Source organism: Drosophila suzukii, chromosome 2R, assembly GCF_043229965.1.
Source record: "Drosophila suzukii chromosome 2R, CBGP_Dsuzu_IsoJpt1.0, whole genome shotgun sequence".
Taxonomy (NCBI): Eukaryota; Metazoa; Arthropoda; class Insecta; order Diptera; family Drosophilidae; genus Drosophila; species Drosophila suzukii.
In genome coordinates this window covers 8,420,626-8,437,602 of record NC_092081.1, presented here as the reverse complement: position 1 = coordinate 8,437,602, position 16,977 = coordinate 8,420,626, and the positions used below count along the sequence as shown (strand labels likewise).

Here is a 16,977-nt window from a genome sequence, read left to right as displayed (position 1 = left end):
GTGATTTTTTTTGTAGCTGAGAGAAAAAATTCATCATTATAAATGAACTTTGTACATTTTAAGTGCTTTTAAATGCTGTATTTTTAAAATATTCAAAAATCAAAAATGACTAAAAAATTAAAATGTTATTTTTTCTTTAAATCTATTGTTTAATCAGTAAGTTCTGAGATAAACTAACAGAAAAATATAATTTTGATTTTCCGATGATGGTGTCGACGGGGTGGTTGTTTTTTTTTGGAGTATGAGCACTTTTTGATATTTTTCAAATTTTTTTTTTATTACTTACTTATTAAGTATGTATATAAAATATACCAATTCACGTATGTTTAAAAAAGATATCACAAAAAGGTGTTTTTGCCAAAAAAAAAGCCATAACCCTTAACACAATGCGTTAGTTTGCTTACGTGGCGTATAAGTGATGACCTCAAAAAGTATGCTACAGAAAGATCAGTCAGCTGCCTATAAAGTGAAATACAAGGTTTTTAGATATTTGTATCCCTAAAAATATTTTTATTATTCAAATTCAATTTCAAGATTATGGATTAAGATTATTATGTTCTCCTTGACGTGCTAATAAATCGATTTTTAAAAGGCTTCTTCCTTTTTTATACCCACTGTACTTACCCCAAGTTTGCAATGGATTTCGCAATTTTTGGGCGTGTATTTGTTGCCTTTCGGCTTTTTGGCATGCGGAAGCTCACTTAAGCCGCTGTAATACGTGCTTATAATCCTTTATGCCAAAACACATCGGCAGCCAGCAGCGAGTCCTTGCCAACTAGAGAGCTGGATGATGATGATGGGGTTGATTTGCTTGTCCTGGCCCTTCTCGTATTTGCAAACAACAAACAAGATGCGGCAACAAAAAAGCCACAATACTTGTACATTGTGATTCTGGGCTGCTGTTTGGCTTGCTGACGCTCTCAATTTCCTTGTTATGCGAACGGGGCGTATGAGTAATCATTTTATTACGCGACCCCCGAAAGCAAGCCGCACAGCGAATATCAGTTGCCAACACATGTTGACCTTTCTGCCATATACGTATGTGTGTGTGTGTGTTGGATGTTCTTTGTGCGACCCCAACATTACGTATACGCAAATTTGTCTGGCCCCAAATTAAAATAAATGCGCTAAGCATGCCCAAAAAGTTGCTGAGAAACATTTGCACATTTCCTCGTTTACGACACTCGTCCTCCCAAAGTCGTATATTTTCGTTAATTTGACTTCCCGCCTAATACGAGCTTGGGTGGAAAATTGAAAAATAACAAGACCATATGATTAGGTATTTAGCGAAGGCTTACGGCTCAAGAATATGAATTTTATGACGAATTTTTGAGTTTTCCTAACACGTATATCTTTTAATTGATAAGCCTTAAAGATTTATAGTGCTTGAGATAATTAATAATAATTATCCAATTTGTTATTATCATTTTAATAGTATGATTTAAGTTAAGGATATGCCTCAAACATTACTGTTTGATTTAAAGATTTATAGTGCTTGAGATAATAATATCTAATCTTAATCATTATAATCATTTTAATGGTTTCTTTTAAGCTAAGAAAAAGCCTCGAGCATTTATATTAAATTTAAATTTAGAAACTAGGCAAGTTTTTAGAGATCAAGAACATGAGTTTTATTGTAATTTTCTAAGTTTTCTCAAGACGAATATCTTTTTATTGACAAGCCACAAAGATATACAGCGCTTGAGATAATAATATAAAAATTTTATTCATTTGAATTAAATTAATGGCATGTTTGAAGTTAAATAATGAAATAGATGACTAGGTCGTAAACTTCTAAGCAGATACGCCTGATAACCATATGGCATAATAAAACCTAATGCCTTGCATCATTGACTGCCTCATCGGCTAGCAGCTCAACTTTATGCATTCGCTGCTTTATAGTTGTTATTTATGTGGGGCCATAAACGGTGTTCCACTTCGAGTTCCCAAGTTTCCCAGCCCAACCAGCCCACCGGATCTCCCAAGGCGACGTCACTCGTTTTTTACCCCCTCTGCATTTCCCCCACGGCTTCCTGTACGTGTTCGCTGCTTGAGTTTTCCTTGGCAGCCAACTGATTTCAAATTTTCACATAATCGCATTTTCCCCTGTACTCGTATAAAAAAGAGAGAAAAAATAAAAAAATAAAGGGGGACACCTAGTGAACGTGCCCCGGGAGAGTAGATACCTTTGAGATGCGGCCAGCAATTGAAGGAGCTGCATATCACGGTGGGAAAATGGAACCCCAAGCCACATAATATTGTTATTATTTCAGAGCCACCTCTGCTCTGCCCACTCGAAAGCAAAACAAAATGTTACGAAATTCGTAATTGAGCGAAGCGGATAAATTACACGGACGTTGACAAACTTTCACCATGTAAATTGCTCGACTGGGGGTCAGCCACCACATAAGGGGAGCTCTGATTTCTGGTCTTCCATTCTATCCCATGCCACCCCATGCCACCCTATACCATCTCCATGCCATTCCAATACCATACCGAACCCATCCATTGAAGGTGAAGCTTTTGCGCAATACACGAAATCAAATTCATTTAAACTGGCACCGCTGATGACGATGACGTAGGCACCACCCCAAAGCTTTCGGATCTGAATCCGTATCTGTATCTGTATCTGTATCTCAAACTATATATATATGTATCTGTATCTGTAAGTGCACGAGTCTGGGGCACACGTGCATGAACAGAACGGGTTTGACCGCCGGCCAGACGAGACCGATTTCCCATTCGCGCCGAGACTTTGATAGCGTGGACTTCTTATCGTCGCGACCACTCGAAGATGTGGCCAGTGTCATAAATCTCGAGGCAGTGATACCGATTGGTGGTCGAAATTCCAAAGCCCCAGTCCCCAGTTGTACCGCAGTCCCCAGTTGTAACGCGATCGCCGTGGAGCGCAGACATGTCGGTGTCCTGGTCGAAGACTTTCGTGGCTCTCACCGTCGCCTGGCTGAGCACCCTGTGCCTGCTGCCCGTGGCCACCTTCTGCGACACCTCCTACTACGAGAAGTACTATGCGGCCCGTCGCTATGTGCCCCTCAAGCGGAATGCACCGCTGCTCTTCAACTTCACCCTAACCCTGCCGGATGCAGAGCAACTGGCCTCCTTCGAGCGACCCGCCCTGGTGGGCAACCTGCCGGGATTGGGCTCTTGGCAGGCGGGTCAGGCGGTGCTCCTAAATCGCACGGCTGCCCATAATGTGTGGACGGGCTCCGTGGAGATTCCGCAGAACAGCAGCGTGGAATATCGATATTTTGCCGCCGCCGTTGGCCAGCATGGAGCCGTGCAAATCCGCCGCTGGGAGTCGCATGTCCAGGCCAGGACCTTCAACACCACCAAGTTCCATGGCAATCGCAGCGATGAATTTGGACTTATTGGCGGGGAGCGCAGGTTGTCGCGTGGTTGGCTCCAGGACTCGGGCAGCATACTGCAACTGAAGGTGTTCCACCAGGCTCTTAGTTTGGAGGAGCAGCCTGCGGATGAGGGTCGTGGAAAGTTGCGCCTGCGTTTGCAGCCCGTGGATCCAAAGACCCTGTCGCCCATCCTCAGTTCCGCACGTGCCAGTGTGGAGTACGTGCGAATGTCCTATGGAGACAGTAAACTTCGGGTGCCGCCGGAGTACGGGGTGCCCTACGCCTCCGGCGACATCCTCATGTTCCATGTGAGCCTGGAGCAGCTGGAGCGAGTGGCCTACGTGGTGGAAGTGTATGCCGAGGAGGCGGAGGAGGGCCTGGTCCGCCTGCTGGGCTACTCGCACCTGCAGCCCACCTCCTTCTCCGGCAGCGAGGGCAAGGTCTCCGTGGACCTCATCTCGCCGCTCTGGCAGCGCGTGGTGGGCACTCTGCAGCTGGAGTACCTTCTCATCCGTCCCATGGAGAAGGATGGCTTCGATCTGCGCACCAGCTTTGCCCATTACTGGCGCACCAACTGGACAGCCTTGGAGATTGGCCACCGTGGGCTGGGCAAATCCCTGACGGTCACCACGAATGCAGCTCCATTGATAGAGAACACAGTGGCCTCCATGCTGGCCTCCGCCGAGATGGGTGCCGATCTCGTAGAGTTCGATGTGCAGCTGACCAGCGACCTGGTGCCCATCATCCATCATGACTTCTCCATACGCGTCTGCATCGACTCCAAGACGCCGACCAGCCGGGCTGACCTGACCGAGGTGCTGCTAAAGGACATATCGTATGAGCAGCTGAAGGATTTGAAGACTTACCAGATCGTGGGCAACAAGATCGTCGAGTATCCGGCACACAACAATGTGGAGCCGCCGGAGCAGCGACTCTTTCCCACCCTGCAGGACTTCTTTGAGCGGGTAAATCAGACCACGGGATTCGACATCGAGATCAAGTGGCCGCAGCAGAAGGCGGATGGAACGTACGAGAGTGTCCAGACGCTGGACAAGAACCTCTTTGCGGATCGCATCCTGGCGGTGGTGCGGCGATATGGTTGCGGGCGGCTCAATGTGATCAAGAGCTTCGACGCCGACCTGTGCACCCTGCTGCGCTTCAAGCAGCACATGTACCCGGTGCTCTTCCTGTCCAGCAGCAAGGAGAACACCTTCACCGATCCACGGACCAGCACCGTGGAGCAGAGCGTCAACTTTGCCCAGGCCCTCGATCTGGGTGGCGTTTCCCCTAACGCCGTCTTTGTCAAGGCGAATCCGGGATTGGTCCAACGGGCCAGGGCTCAGGTGCCCATCGTCCTGCTCTGGGGATCGGACATTAAGGATCGCGACTCCATCGATTGGTTCCTGCAGCAGGGACCCACTGGGGTCATCTATGACCGGTTGGACGTGTGGCTGGGCGCCAACAGGACGAGTGCCTTTGCGGCGGAGCAGGATCTGCCCGGCTACTTCCAGCTACAGTGCGATCCGGCGCCCAAGGAGCGCGTGGTCAATGCCACCATCGAGAGCATCCTGAGTAACGTTAACTTCCTGTAGTCCCAGATTTCTGTAGAGATATATAGTACATGCAATAAACGATCTAGAAAGGACATATCTTGGTATATTTCTTTGTAATATATTTATTTAACGTTTATAAATTAACGGGGCCATTCCTAAGCTTGAAAGTATTAGCCATATAAAATGTAAAATTTAAATATATATATCTATTGATGGCTTTTTTCCGTTTGACTCAGCTTCGATATTAAATATTAAAAGGAATTTGTTGGTATTACACTGGGATACCCACCTCTTTTGTGTCCTGTAAGCGAAAAGAATAAGAGATGCCATTAAACTCGGGATATTTCCCTTGATTTATATGCGCATTTTCAGCGCAACTTTTGACAGAAGCGGCTTTGTTTTTGCGCTGATAAACATGAACGTGAACTTGAAATTTAAATCTTTAATGAAATCATTGCCATCAACATCAACCGCTGCCCCACATGTCATTCGTATGGGGGTTTATACCCACTTCCATTTGCATTGAGTGGGGTGGTCGGTGGGTAGTGGGTGGTGGGTAGTGGGCGGTGGATGTGGATGATGGATCAGCTTGGTGCTCTTTTTTCCCCCCTTCGGCATGATGCTGGGCCAATTACCTGCAGAGCGATTTGCTGCTTTTTCCGGCGGGGATTGGGGGTATCCATGCATATGCAAATATTCGGGCATTTATTGCGGTCATTTATCCGCTCTGTGGGTGTAAATTCTGTTTAGCAATTTGTTGCAACTTGAAACTGGGCCGGCTAATTGGATTTTCAGAAATTCGCTTGCAAATTGCTTAGAATCGCTTAGAGAATCATAATATAACTGCGATTATGCCGCAACAAATATGTTTATCAGCAGATATGTTTATAGCAGATACTTGAAATCGTAATGATTTATTTTATTATTGTACATGTTACCTCACGTGGTTCGTAATCTAGGTTATCTTTGAGTGATTTAGATTTAGTGCGTGGCGAAAACAATATTTATTTTTCTGGTTTTCTTTGCTTGCAGCGCCAGCTGATGGAGGCCTACATCCGGCAGAAAAGGGCCTCGCCGGGAATGGTCCAGGCCAGTGATCTGCAGATCAACCGGCCGATGTCCGGAATGCGGAGCAACAGTCGGGAACTGCACGCCTACGATGGCCCCATGCAGTTCATCAGCTCACCCCAGAATCCTGACCAGATACTCACCAACGGCAGTCCCGGTGGCATCGCTCCAGTGGCCATCAACACCAGTCGCAACCATTCGAACAACATGCGCAGCCTGAGCACCATCAACCAGGAGGGTAAGTGGCCGTACACCCGAAGAAAAGGTATTGCACTTTGATATACAAACATATGCACTTTTGTTTTAAGTTCCAACATTGCCATATTTAGTAGTACTTTAAAAAACTTTAGAAATATACGATTTTCTTAATATGTATGAAACTTGTATACCAAAGTCTATAAATGAGTTTCTACACATCAATCCAAGAATATTCTTAATGTCATGGGATTTTGATTTGCACTCCTACAGCTGATCTTATAGAAGAGATCTCATCGCACGAGCTGGAGGACGAGGAGAGCAGTCCGGTGACGGTGATTGAGCAGCAGCAGCCAGCCTCCCACAGCGCCAACTCGACGCAATCGCAGAAGCCGCCTGCCCGCCAGCATTCCTTCAGCGACAACCTGGACGAGGACGACTACACCAATCGCAATGTGGCTGGTGCAGCTCCAGTGCGTCCCGCCGGCATGGCCTCGTCGCCCTACAAGGATGCGACGCTGGACGGCAGCACCAATGGAACGGGGAACGGGGCTGGCGGGGAATCGGAGGGTGATGTCATCGGGAACATCGATCAGTTCGTGATGCAGCCAGCACCGCAGGGAGTCCTCTACAAATGCCGGATCACCCGGGATCGGAAGGGCATGGATCGGGGTCTCTTTCCCATATACTACTTGCACCTGGAACGGGACTACGGCAAGAAGATATTCCTGCTGGGAGGTGGGTTAATGGATACTCCTACTCCTCTATAGTCCCCTCAACTAATATAACCATTTATTTCCACAGGTCGCAAACGCAAGAAGAGCAAGACATCCAACTACATAGTCAGCTGCGATCCTACGGACTTGTCCCGCAATGCCGATGGCTTCTGCGGCAAGCTCCGCTCCAATGTCTTTGGCACGTCCTTCACCGTCTTTGACAATGGCAACAAGGAGAGCACGGAGAGTCCTAGACTCGACCTGGCCGTAATCATTTACGTAAGTATGGCCATAGCAGCACGGTTACCTAATATCACATAGTATTATATGTAATACCTTTTTACAGGACACCAACATCCTGGGATTCAAGGGACCTCGCAACATGACTGTTATACTGCCGGGCATGACTGAGGACGATCAGCGTGTCAAGATCAGTTCAGCGGATCCCAAACAGCAAGGCATTCTCGACCTATGGAAGATGAAGGTGAGAGGATTGGGAGAATCACAAATCAAATCAAATATTAATTAAACGCACTTTACAGAACATGGATAATATTGTAGAGCTGCATAATAAGACGCCGGTGTGGAACGACGAAACGCAGTCGTATGTGCTCAACTTTCATGGACGCGTCACCCAGGCGTCGGTGAAGAACTTTCAGCTGGTCCACGACTCCGACCCCGAGTATATTGTGATGCAGTTCGGTCGCACCTCGGAGGACGTCTTCACCATGGACTATCGCTATCCACTGTGCGCCATGCAGGCCTTTGCCATAGCCCTCAGCAGTTTCGATGGCAAAATAGCCTGCGAGTGAGCTGGCTAGGATCCTTGGGTTGGCCCGCTGCCTTATGTACAGCTATATTTCTGGAGATCGGCTACATTTCATGCCAGATCATTGTTGCAAATAGTATCGAAAATCTAGTCACTCGAAGAAGCCCGTCATCAATTTATGTCGGGATCGATAGAACATCGTTGATATAAGATATGTAGTATATAACATTATATGTCATTTATTCAGAATGTGCTCACCGATTTTATAGGAAATTATTTAGGACAAGTCCTATAACTTTGTAAATCTTATTGTGCCCCCTAGCTTAGCATAAGTTTACTTGTAAGCGAACAGAGGTAAATATCATTTAAGGTAAATATCAATTTTATAATCAGCATATAGCAGCAAATCATTGACGAATGTAAACTATTAAAAATGCGGATACTATTAGTCTGTAAAAGATAACTACTTACATGTGCTAGGCTCTAAATACACTTAAGCTGCTATAAATCAAAGAATATATTTTCATTGTGTGTGTGGAAAAACATAAAATTTTTATTTTTATAAAGTATAACAGAAGATGTATTAAGTTTGATGGCCGAATCAATAGTCTCAGTAAGAACTGCTAATAGTAATAAATACTTCTGGGGTTGAGCATCTGCTGTTGATCGCTATGCGGAATCTTTAATTTATCACCAAATAATTAATCACGCAGGATTATATACTATTATTGCAGGTTGAAATTGTAAGGAACGTTTTCATTATATAATTTATGGAAACAATTTCGAAATCTTAAAAATATATGGTTTTTTAAATTACATTTTTAAGTCTTTTGGCTGTGAGATCTGAATTTTGAAAATAACTATTCTCTTATTTCATATAGATATATATAATATAAAAAGGTTACAAGTAATTAATCTCTTGTTTGGCACATTAATTTTTTTTATTCTTGGTAGTTTTTGACTTTTTGGATTGCTTTCAGGAATTTGGATTCATTAATTATCATTAATGTCCATTTTATTTAGATATATATAATATAAAAAGATTAATAGTAATTAATCTCTTGTTTAGCACATTCATTATATTTCCTTGGTAGTTTTCGACTCTTTGGATTGCTTTCAGGAATTTGGATTCATTAATTATCATTAATGTTTATCCATAATGTTTCAGTGTTATAGACCTAGAAATGAAGCTCGTCAAGGAATAAAATTAATGTTCGTCTGCACTTTCCAATAGAGTAGTAATGAATATTTTATAAATTCCATTATCTCTCTGGTTCGGGACATAAGGTGATCGCATAATACAGTAAAGTAATAAATTGTAAAAAGAATGGTTGCAAACAGCCTTTAAAACGTTTAGCCGGGTACAAAGAACAAGAACGCTATAGTCGAGTACCTCGACTATCAGATACCCGTTACTCAGCTAAATAGAGATATGCAAGTAGCAAAGCGAGATTAAAATGCGCCACCTACCGGCGGTATACAGATTTAAGCGTTATGGGTGTTAGAGTGGGCCAATCTCTGCACCTGACACGTGCACACCAGATTCTTTAGATCCTGAAAATGCCACTGGTTTTCTCTGTTGAGTTCTTTATCCTTTGTTTGTGGATTGTCCTTCCTAAAAAATATACTAGTTAGGTAATTCAAGGAATGTTAAGCCGCTGAAACCGGGCTGCATAATGATGATGACTTTGATGATGAAGTTCCAGCCGAAGAAAACCAGGGTAAAGCCGAGATATTGACCAACTCCAATGCAAATGGAGGTATATCGAACATTGCAGGGCTGGAGCTTCGTAGAGGCCCACTTCCGCACCACGATAGTTTGGATGTGAGACAGAACGTACACCAGTGAGTTCATAAATGACAGGAGCAGGACACTCAAGAAATCTCCATTTTCTATTAACGAGCTGCTCACGCGTAAGAAAAGAACCACCGAGATGATAGCCTGGCCGCAACTAGCGAGTACCCAGGCTAAACGGCAACCAAGGGTATGGATGATTGGGCAACTCAGGATGGGAGTCCAGAGCAGGTTCCAAGTAACTGCCAACGGCTCGAGCAACATAACTTGTTCCATATGCCCGACTCCTTTATTCAAAGCCAGCTCTGCACTGAGCACAGTAGGCCCGTTGAAAATACTTCCTAGTGCCGATAGGAATACAACAACCACCTTTCTCCATATATCTTTACGAATCCCGGGTCCCTGTACCTCCGTTATTCCCTCACCGATGAATATGGTATCGCTACTGGGAGAATTCATTTCCGACCTATTGGTTTGTATGACATAAAACAGATATAAAATAGTTAGGTTGACTAATACATTTCAGTTAAAATTTTTTACTAGCTTGAACCTGTGGGAGCCACACGTTTAGGCGGTTTGTGGGCATTAGAGTGGGCGTGGCATATTTGCGTAACAAACTTGCGCTGCGTACAAGGCTACGGAATCTAAATCTGAAAACCCAATTCTCTATTTTTTATTGTTTCCGAGATATCTGCGTTCATATGTACAAATTATTGAAGTTTGTGAGCGGTTGGTGGGCGTTAAAGTGGGCTTGGCAAACTTTTTTTGGGCCAATCGATAGGTATTGATGAGAACAATTCATTTGAGTTAAAATTTTTATTCAAGCGTTAAACGGGCGGTTTGTGGGCGTCAACAAACAATCTTGGGCAGCGCAGGAAGCCCGAGAATCCGCATGCCAAATCTTAATAGCCTCTTATAGTTTCCGAGATATCAGCGTTCAAACGGACGGACGGACAGACGAACATTACTAGATCGACTCGGCTAGTGATCCTGATCAAGAATATATATACCTTATGGGTTCGAACCAATCAATATAATAGTTACTCTTACAATAACCAAATGCACACTTTACACAAACGATACACATGCAAATTGTTTGCAGTACTGAAAAACGAAATTACTTGTGTCTTTTTTATTTTTAGGTATGCCCGATAGAAATATCGCCACTCAGCCCGTCGTATTAACATAATTTAATGGCCATGCAAGCCTGCACCGAAAACACTGTCGAGCAGTGTTATTTCTCTAACAAGAGTTATTTGGATTCGATACTAAAGCAGATTTTTTTCATGAATTTAGCCATCCGAAATTGCAAATAGAATACCGGCCGAATATCTTTGAAATGGTGATGCGTATACTTCCTTAAAGGCCCAAATTTAATCATATAAAATAAGTTTAGTTAAAATAGTATCTCAACATCTTCTAAAAGAGGTAGTATTTAGGGTGATGAAAGACCAATGCAAGCTTTCAACTAAGTGATTCGGTAGCAGCTCTGAAATGTGTATCATATTGTTGGTAATAAAAACATCAACCAAATTATAGTCAAGGCCACAATATGTTTTTTATATGTATCATTTATTTTTATTACACGTTCTTACGTTATTTCGGTAAATGCAAGACTGCTAACCCACCACATATAAATTAGATAATCTATTTACAAAAGAAATATTAGTTGTCCCAATGAAAATGGCAGAGGACCGGAAATTCATACACAAAAGTTGTATAAATATCTTCAAAATGAGTATATAATAGAAGTATTGGGATAATAACTAATAAGTACAACGGAATTATGTGGAATGCGCCACTTTTTCACTTTGTGTTATCTTTATCAGACTCTGTATATTTCACAGAACGTGGAACCTTCCGCTCCATCAACTAAACTCTTGTCTTTTTACATGCTTATACTGATCTTTAAGTCGCGCTTACTTCTGCTACGATCGTTTACGCGGCTTGTGCGAGGGTCGATCCTGGGGCAGTTTGAACTCAAGGGGGTCATAGTCCTCGTACGCAAGCTTCCGCTCTGCCGCCGACTCAGGTAACTTGTTGATTTTCTGCAAACGTGCATGAACAATCTGCAAATGCCGACCGATATAGTCCTCGGCAGGTGCCAAGCGCTGGGCGTACTGCAAACAGGCAGCGGCCTTGGCCAGCCTCTTGCGTTCCACGAACACGACGCAGAGGTTGTGCAGGCCCTGAGTATTGTGGGGATCGTAGTGAAGTATGCTTCTATAGCACTTCTCAGCCGCGTCCAGATCCTTCATGTGGTTGATATAAATGTCGCCCAACAAGATCAGACCCTTGACATGCGAAGCATGATGTCGAATCAGCTGATTTAAGAATGGAACCGCATCCAGGGGTCGTTTTGTATCTGCCAGTAGCAGAGCCAAATTAAACAGTGCACTACGGAAGTCTGACTTTAGGTGTATGGCCCTCTTGAAGAACTGCTCAGCCTCATCAAAGCTCGACTCGTCCATGGCCAGCATGCCCAGGTTAAAATACACCTTCTCGTTCTGATCATCCTTGGCCAATACTTTGTACAGACGGGAGCGGGACACACGGCGCGCCTCCTCGCCACCCAGCTCCTGCAGGAGTATTGCTGAGTTGAGCAATGCCTGTTCGTGGTCTGGGTACAGTTCGATTGCCTTGTTAAAGTACACCTGTGCCTGCTGGCTCTTGCCCTGCTCCAGGAAAACCACTCCCAGATTATAGTATATATCTGCATTTTCGTTGTCGTACAAAAGAGCCTGTTCGTACACCTCCTGTGCTTGAGCTGTGCGATTCAGCTTCATGAGGATGTCACCGCGGTTGATGTAAGCCTGTAAGCCAACGAAGTCAAGTGATTAAGTTGATAACCATGTAACAAATCAAGGGCTCATACCTGAACATAATCACTCCTCATGCTGATAGCCTGGCGATACAGATGGTCAGCTTCCTCTAGTCGCGTTTGATTCTTCGCTATGAGATTCGCTAGATTGATAAACACGTTCAAGTGATTGGGCGCTATGCGGGCATGGTAGCTGACCCCCGGCTTGGCCTGCGGAAACAGAGACTTGGCCTGAACATAAGCCTGCTCCGCTTCGGCATACCTCTTGAGATTATTAAAGGTGCGACCCACATTGATGTGGGCTCCGATGTCATCGGTCTGTATGCGCACGGCCTGCTGGAAATAGAGCAAGGCCTCTTCAAACTTTCCTTCATTCTCTAAAGCGTGTCCCACGTTGTTGTACAGCTTGGCGTTGCGCTGATTAACGTGCACGCCAGACATGAAAAGGGAATACTCTGTTCGCCAGTCTGAGTTCCGTTGATGCGTTTTTAGCGCGTGCGTGAGGAGCAGGATAGCCATAGTTGCTTGTCCAAAGCGACTCCATCTGAGACTCCCTCGACGCTGAAGCTGCTCGAAGCCGTAGGCCACCAGCAGACAATAGCCCATCGATGGCATGTACAAAATGCGTTCTGCCACCACAAATCCTACAGGAAAAAAAAGATTCGAGGCTGGGAGAAAGGGCAGCACCATCCAGCCGAGACACATAATGAGCGTCCGCGATTGGGCCAGATTTCGTGTGAAGCATGCCTTGACAACCAAGGCTCCTAGACCAAGGAAAGTGAAAATGGTAATCAAGTTCCGTGCATCTGCAAATCCCTGCAACATCGGGACAGTGCCTGAAAAAAAGTTTAATTAAATTAAAAATATGTTTATTTTAATATGTAAGCATGTTACTCACCCATTGTCCAATCGCAGCAGAGCATTGAGGGGCAAAGCAGCAGCCAGCAGTTCAGGTAAATGAGGTAGCCGTAGGTAAGTTGCCTCTCGGGCGTATCCGCTGCAGAGGCTGGATTGTCGAACCGCGTAAAGATGGGCAGCTGGGAGCCCATCACATAGACGCGTCCCACCAGAAGGGCCAACGTAATGCCGGCCAGGAATGTCAGACGTTTCCATAGCGTCGAAGAGGACCATCGTCGGATGCCCGAGGTATTTGTCAGCTTTGGCGACTGCTGTTCAGTATGATCCTCGAACAGGCGCAGTACAAAGTGGCAAAGATGCAGCGGGCGCAGTTGATGCACCACGAACAACTCGTAGACCACGCAGATGCCGGCGATGGTTATGCCCTGCTCCTTGCACAGCATGGAGGCCAACAGGCAACTGCCAAAGCAGGCGAAAAGCGCCAGCCAATTTGTCCGACGAGGGCAGCCCGAGTCGCCGACGGACTTTGCGTAGCTGAGAAAGGCGGCCAGGAAACAAATGGAAGAGAGCAATTCAGCGCGCCCGACGACGCCAGTAACGGCCTCCGTGTGTACTGGGTGCACGGCAAAGAGCAGCGAGGCCACAAAGGCGCATGTGTTGAGCTGGGAGGCTGAGGATGAGGATAGGGCCGAGGTAGCATTACTGCTCGACGAGGCACACTGGCGCAGCAGCAGCCGGCAGACCCGACGCCACAGCAGGCACACCGACAAGTGCAGCAGCAGGTTGACGAGGTGGTAGCCAAACGGCTCCAGCGCATGCAGCAAGTAGTTGAAGCGGAACGTCAGCACGGTGAGCGGGCGATACGACTTGTGGGACTGCTCCTTTCGCATCGGCGTGCCCCAGAAGTCGTTCAGGAAGACGTTGCGCAGTGGCGTGTGGGGTCTCAGGTCCTTGTTGTCCCTAATCGCACTGATGTCGTCAAAGACCAGGCCGCACTGGGTGCTGTTGTAATAGCAGGCGATGCAGGCAACGCAAATGCACAGGAACTCGAGCAGGTTGCGCTGCGAGGAGCTGGTAGCCCGTTCCCGTTCCCTCGGCGAGCTTGAGGGTGGTGCTTGCTGATGGGTTCCGGGGTTGGGGTTCGTTGACATGTTGACTTCGCGTTACTTCGTGAAAGGTTTCATGTATCCATAATGGTTCGTTCAGGCGGCGAAGTGTTGCACGCAGGGTTTTACCCAGCCACGGTAGGCAGGTCCCTAGATGTCCTGGAAGGAGTGGGGAAATGGGAAAAACATTAGTTGGTTAAGTACACAGGCATGTATTAGTTTGTATCGTTTAAAGTATAGGAAGTGCTTTTTTAAGCGGTCCTCCCGAAAGGAAACCCTCCTATGCTACATATATTTATTTTCAAAAGGAAATTCCCCCCCCCCCCCCCCCCCCCCCCCCCCCCCCCCCAACAAACAAACTTGTGCAGTAATCTATATGTAAGGTGTTTGCAACTTTTGTGGATACACACCCAACTCCTCTTACTTTCCGTAGTCCCCCCGTGGCGTTACTCACCGATTTCCCTCGACTCAAATTGGTTTTAATGACAAACTTTCTACCGCTTTTTATGAGCACTATAAGTCCTACAAAGAAGCAAAAACTGATTGCGGAAAAAATCAATTAATGCGCAACAAAGTAACTCCTTCCCGGTTACTGTCCTGGTTACCGACTGCTCACACAAAGGCCCGAAGTTAACAAAGTTGTAACCCGCGGCCCGACAGAGCTCCGGATCCGGACTTGGAATACGTACAAGTACAGAGACGGAGAGCACTTTAGAGAGACGGAGAGCGCGCGCGAGAGATTTGTTTGCATAAACTGTTGTAAATACTGGGGGAACCCGCCGCTCCTGACCGGGACCATTACTAGGCGAGGCATATCGTTGGGCAGATTGGCAGATGGGCGGATGCCACAATGTTGCACTCAATGTCATCGATTTTCCGGGCGGGCAGTCAAAACAAACCACCACCAAGTAAGTGCTCGTAAAGAGCGCAGTCGAAGTAGGAGTAGGAGCCGGAGCACGAGAGGATTGAATCTCAGCTGAGGGCAACTTTGTTGCACGACCGACTTTTCCCGAAGGACGACTGGGCTGGCACGTGCTCCGTTTAGAGCTTTCCCATTTTCCCGCCACGAGCGGCACATGCGCGCTCCCGCATCCTTGCACTTTCACTTGCCAGGACGTCGCTCTTGCTGCTCACTGCTCTCCCGCTCTCCGGGCGCAAATTAATGGTCGTGTGTGTTTTTGTAAAATTACTTTGACCGAGATACGGGCGCCGGAGAAGGACATGGCGAAGGATCTGGTGATGGATGCAGGGCGCTGGAGCTGGAGCCGGAGCCGGAGAGCGGCGTGTCCTCTCCCATTTTGGACAAGGACCGCCATTACAACGGCGGTGGCCTCACACACACGCACACAGTCACAATGGGAGCAAACAAACCCGATTTGCCAACTTTGTTGCAATTTAGCCATAGTTACAATGTTGCGGGGTAAGATGTTCACTAATCTATAAGCCGGGCAGTGCCCATGCTATTCTGTCCATCACGTACTTGTTGAGGTAGTTCCATGACCACAAAATTAAGTTACATTTTTATAAAACAGAGCCAGCAACGACTTGGACTTGGATTGTTGTTGTGTTATCGATACGCCAATAGGTAGCTTCCTCTTCTCCGCCAGCCATTCACAACGAACGCTTATCGATATGCGGCAATAGTTCTATCGTGTGTCTTCCATCTCTGTCGCGTTTTCCGAAAAAAAAAGTGAGGGAAAGGAAAAGAAAACAGAAATTTTCCTAACGAGATTTCCCAAAGAACCATAACAGACAAGGCGTCATTATGTCCACGGAGGACTTCTACTTGCGCTACTACGTCGGCCACAAGGGCAAGTTCGGCCACGAGTTCTTGGAGTTCGAGTTCCGGCCGGACGGCAAGCTGCGGTACGCCAACAATTCCAACTACAAGAACGACACCATGATCCGCAAGGAGGCCTTCGTCCATCAGTCCGTGATGGAGGAGCTGAAGCGGATCATCATCGACTCGGAGATCATGCAGGAGGACGATCTTCCGTGGCCACCACCAGATCGCGTGGGTCGACAGGTGGGTTTTGCGGCTCTCCATAGCAGTGGAGGTAACCTTACTAATCATGCGTCCGTTTTAGGAACTGGAGATCGTCATCGGGGACGAGCACATCTCGTTCACCACTTCCAAAACTGGATCCTTGGTGGACGTCAACCGGTCGAAGGACCCCGAGGGACTGAGGTGCTTCTACTACCTGGTGCAGGATCTCAAGTGCCTGGTCTTCTCACTCATCGGCCTGCACTTCAAGATCAAACCCATATAAGCCATGTTTTCCACCTTAAACATAGCCTATTTATCAAACGCATTGTATTTTGTAATGGAACCTCTACAATACTTGTACTTGTATTAGCTATAACGTCGTACTTTTGTGTACAGTTTACAGTGAATAAAAAATGATTGAAGAATAATCCCCTCTTTGGAGCAGATACATATTTAACAGTCAATCCGAACCGCATGATATATAATCAGAATAAAGTTGTTTGTGTATCCAGCAGCTTATGGAATACATAACGACTACAGAGGAAATCGGATTTCAATGATTTCACAAGGGCAAAGATCCCAGTCATAAACAGAAATTTGAGCTGTACTCCAGAAGGGTCCATAAACATAAATGACTGAGAGCATACGAGATGTTTACATTTGCAAACAGAACGCCCCTTTAAAATTATAGCTTAGGAGGCATTATGAGCCTGTGGAGAGAACTCAGAAGCAACCATAAAAAAT

The 16,977-nt window shown here is 46.0% G+C and overlaps 4 protein-coding genes across 5 annotated transcripts in view; 3 read left to right on the top strand and 1 right to left on the bottom strand.

Moving 5' to 3' along the window:
- Window positions 1-8,581, top strand: part of ktub (Tub domain-containing protein ktub) — a 28,354-nt gene extending 19,773 nt beyond the window's left edge. Inside the window, exons 2-6 of the mRNA XM_017074674.4 lie at window positions 5,951-6,224; window positions 6,455-6,919; window positions 6,986-7,176; window positions 7,244-7,381; window positions 7,440-8,581. Of these exons, the coding sequence (XP_016930163.2) occupies window positions 5,951-6,224; window positions 6,455-6,919; window positions 6,986-7,176; window positions 7,244-7,381; window positions 7,440-7,709 (1,338 nt within the window). The 3' untranslated portion in view covers window positions 7,710-8,581. The remainder of the gene's footprint in view (window positions 1-5,950; window positions 6,225-6,454; window positions 6,920-6,985; window positions 7,177-7,243; window positions 7,382-7,439) is intronic.
- LOC108009931 (glycerophosphocholine phosphodiesterase GPCPD1) lies at window positions 2,879-5,010 on the top strand. Its single transcript, XM_017074673.4, has one exon. The coding sequence runs from the start codon at window positions 2,915-2,917 to the stop codon at window positions 4,955-4,957; it is 2,043 nt and encodes a 680-aa protein (XP_016930162.3). The 5' UTR covers window positions 2,879-2,914; the 3' UTR covers window positions 4,958-5,010.
- A 2,433-nt stretch (window positions 8,582-11,014) lies between the features above and the next one.
- Tmtc3 (Transmembrane O-mannosyltransferase targeting cadherins 3) lies at window positions 11,015-15,867 on the bottom strand. 2 transcript variants are annotated; one of them, XM_017074501.4, is made up of 4 exons: window positions 15,727-15,867; window positions 13,181-14,405; window positions 12,337-13,118; window positions 11,015-12,274 (listed from the first exon to the last, which is right to left on the bottom strand). In XM_017074501.4, the coding sequence occupies exons 2-4, from the start codon at window positions 14,289-14,291 to the stop codon at window positions 11,390-11,392; spliced, it is 2,778 nt and encodes a 925-aa protein (XP_016929990.3). In that variant the 5' UTR covers window positions 14,292-14,405; window positions 15,727-15,867; the 3' UTR covers window positions 11,015-11,389. The 2 variants fall into 2 exon arrangements, with proteins under 2 accessions (XP_016929990.3, XP_016929991.3); XM_017074502.4 differs by lacking the exon at window positions 15,727-15,867 and adding an exon at window positions 14,701-14,840.
- Window positions 15,868-15,898: 31 nt separating this feature from the next.
- On the top strand, window positions 15,899-16,685 carry mago (mago, exon junction complex subunit). Its single transcript, XM_017074503.4, has 2 exons — window positions 15,899-16,272; window positions 16,334-16,685. The coding sequence occupies exons 1-2, from the start codon at window positions 16,012-16,014 to the stop codon at window positions 16,514-16,516; spliced, it is 444 nt and encodes a 147-aa protein (XP_016929992.1). The 5' UTR covers window positions 15,899-16,011; the 3' UTR covers window positions 16,517-16,685.
- The last annotated feature ends 292 nt before the right edge of the window (window positions 16,686-16,977 follow it).

What these genes read in the sequence shown, in the direction of transcription:
- LOC108009931 (XM_017074673.4), top strand. Translation starts at nt 2,915, where the DNA reads ATGTCGGTGTCCTGGTCGAAGACTTTCGTGGCTCTCACCGTCGCCTGG.
- Tmtc3 (XM_017074501.4), bottom strand. Translation starts at nt 14,291, where the DNA reads ATGTCAACGAACCCCAACCCCGGAACCCATCAGCAAGCACCACCCTCA. An exon ending in CTGCTGCGATTGGACAATGG is followed by an intron (nt 13,119 to 13,180) that starts GTGAGTAACATG and finishes ACTTTTTTTCAG; the next exon opens with GCACTGTCCCGATGTTGCAG. An exon ending in TGAGGAGTGATTATGTTCAG is followed by an intron (nt 12,275 to 12,336) that starts GTATGAGCCCTT and finishes GTTGGCTTACAG; the next exon opens with GCTTACATCAACCGCGGTGA.
- mago (XM_017074503.4), top strand. Translation starts at nt 16,012, where the DNA reads ATGTCCACGGAGGACTTCTACTTGCGCTACTACGTCGGCCACAAGGGC. An exon ending in CAGATCGCGTGGGTCGACAG is followed by an intron (nt 16,273 to 16,333) that starts GTGGGTTTTGCG and finishes CGTCCGTTTTAG; the next exon opens with GAACTGGAGATCGTCATCGG.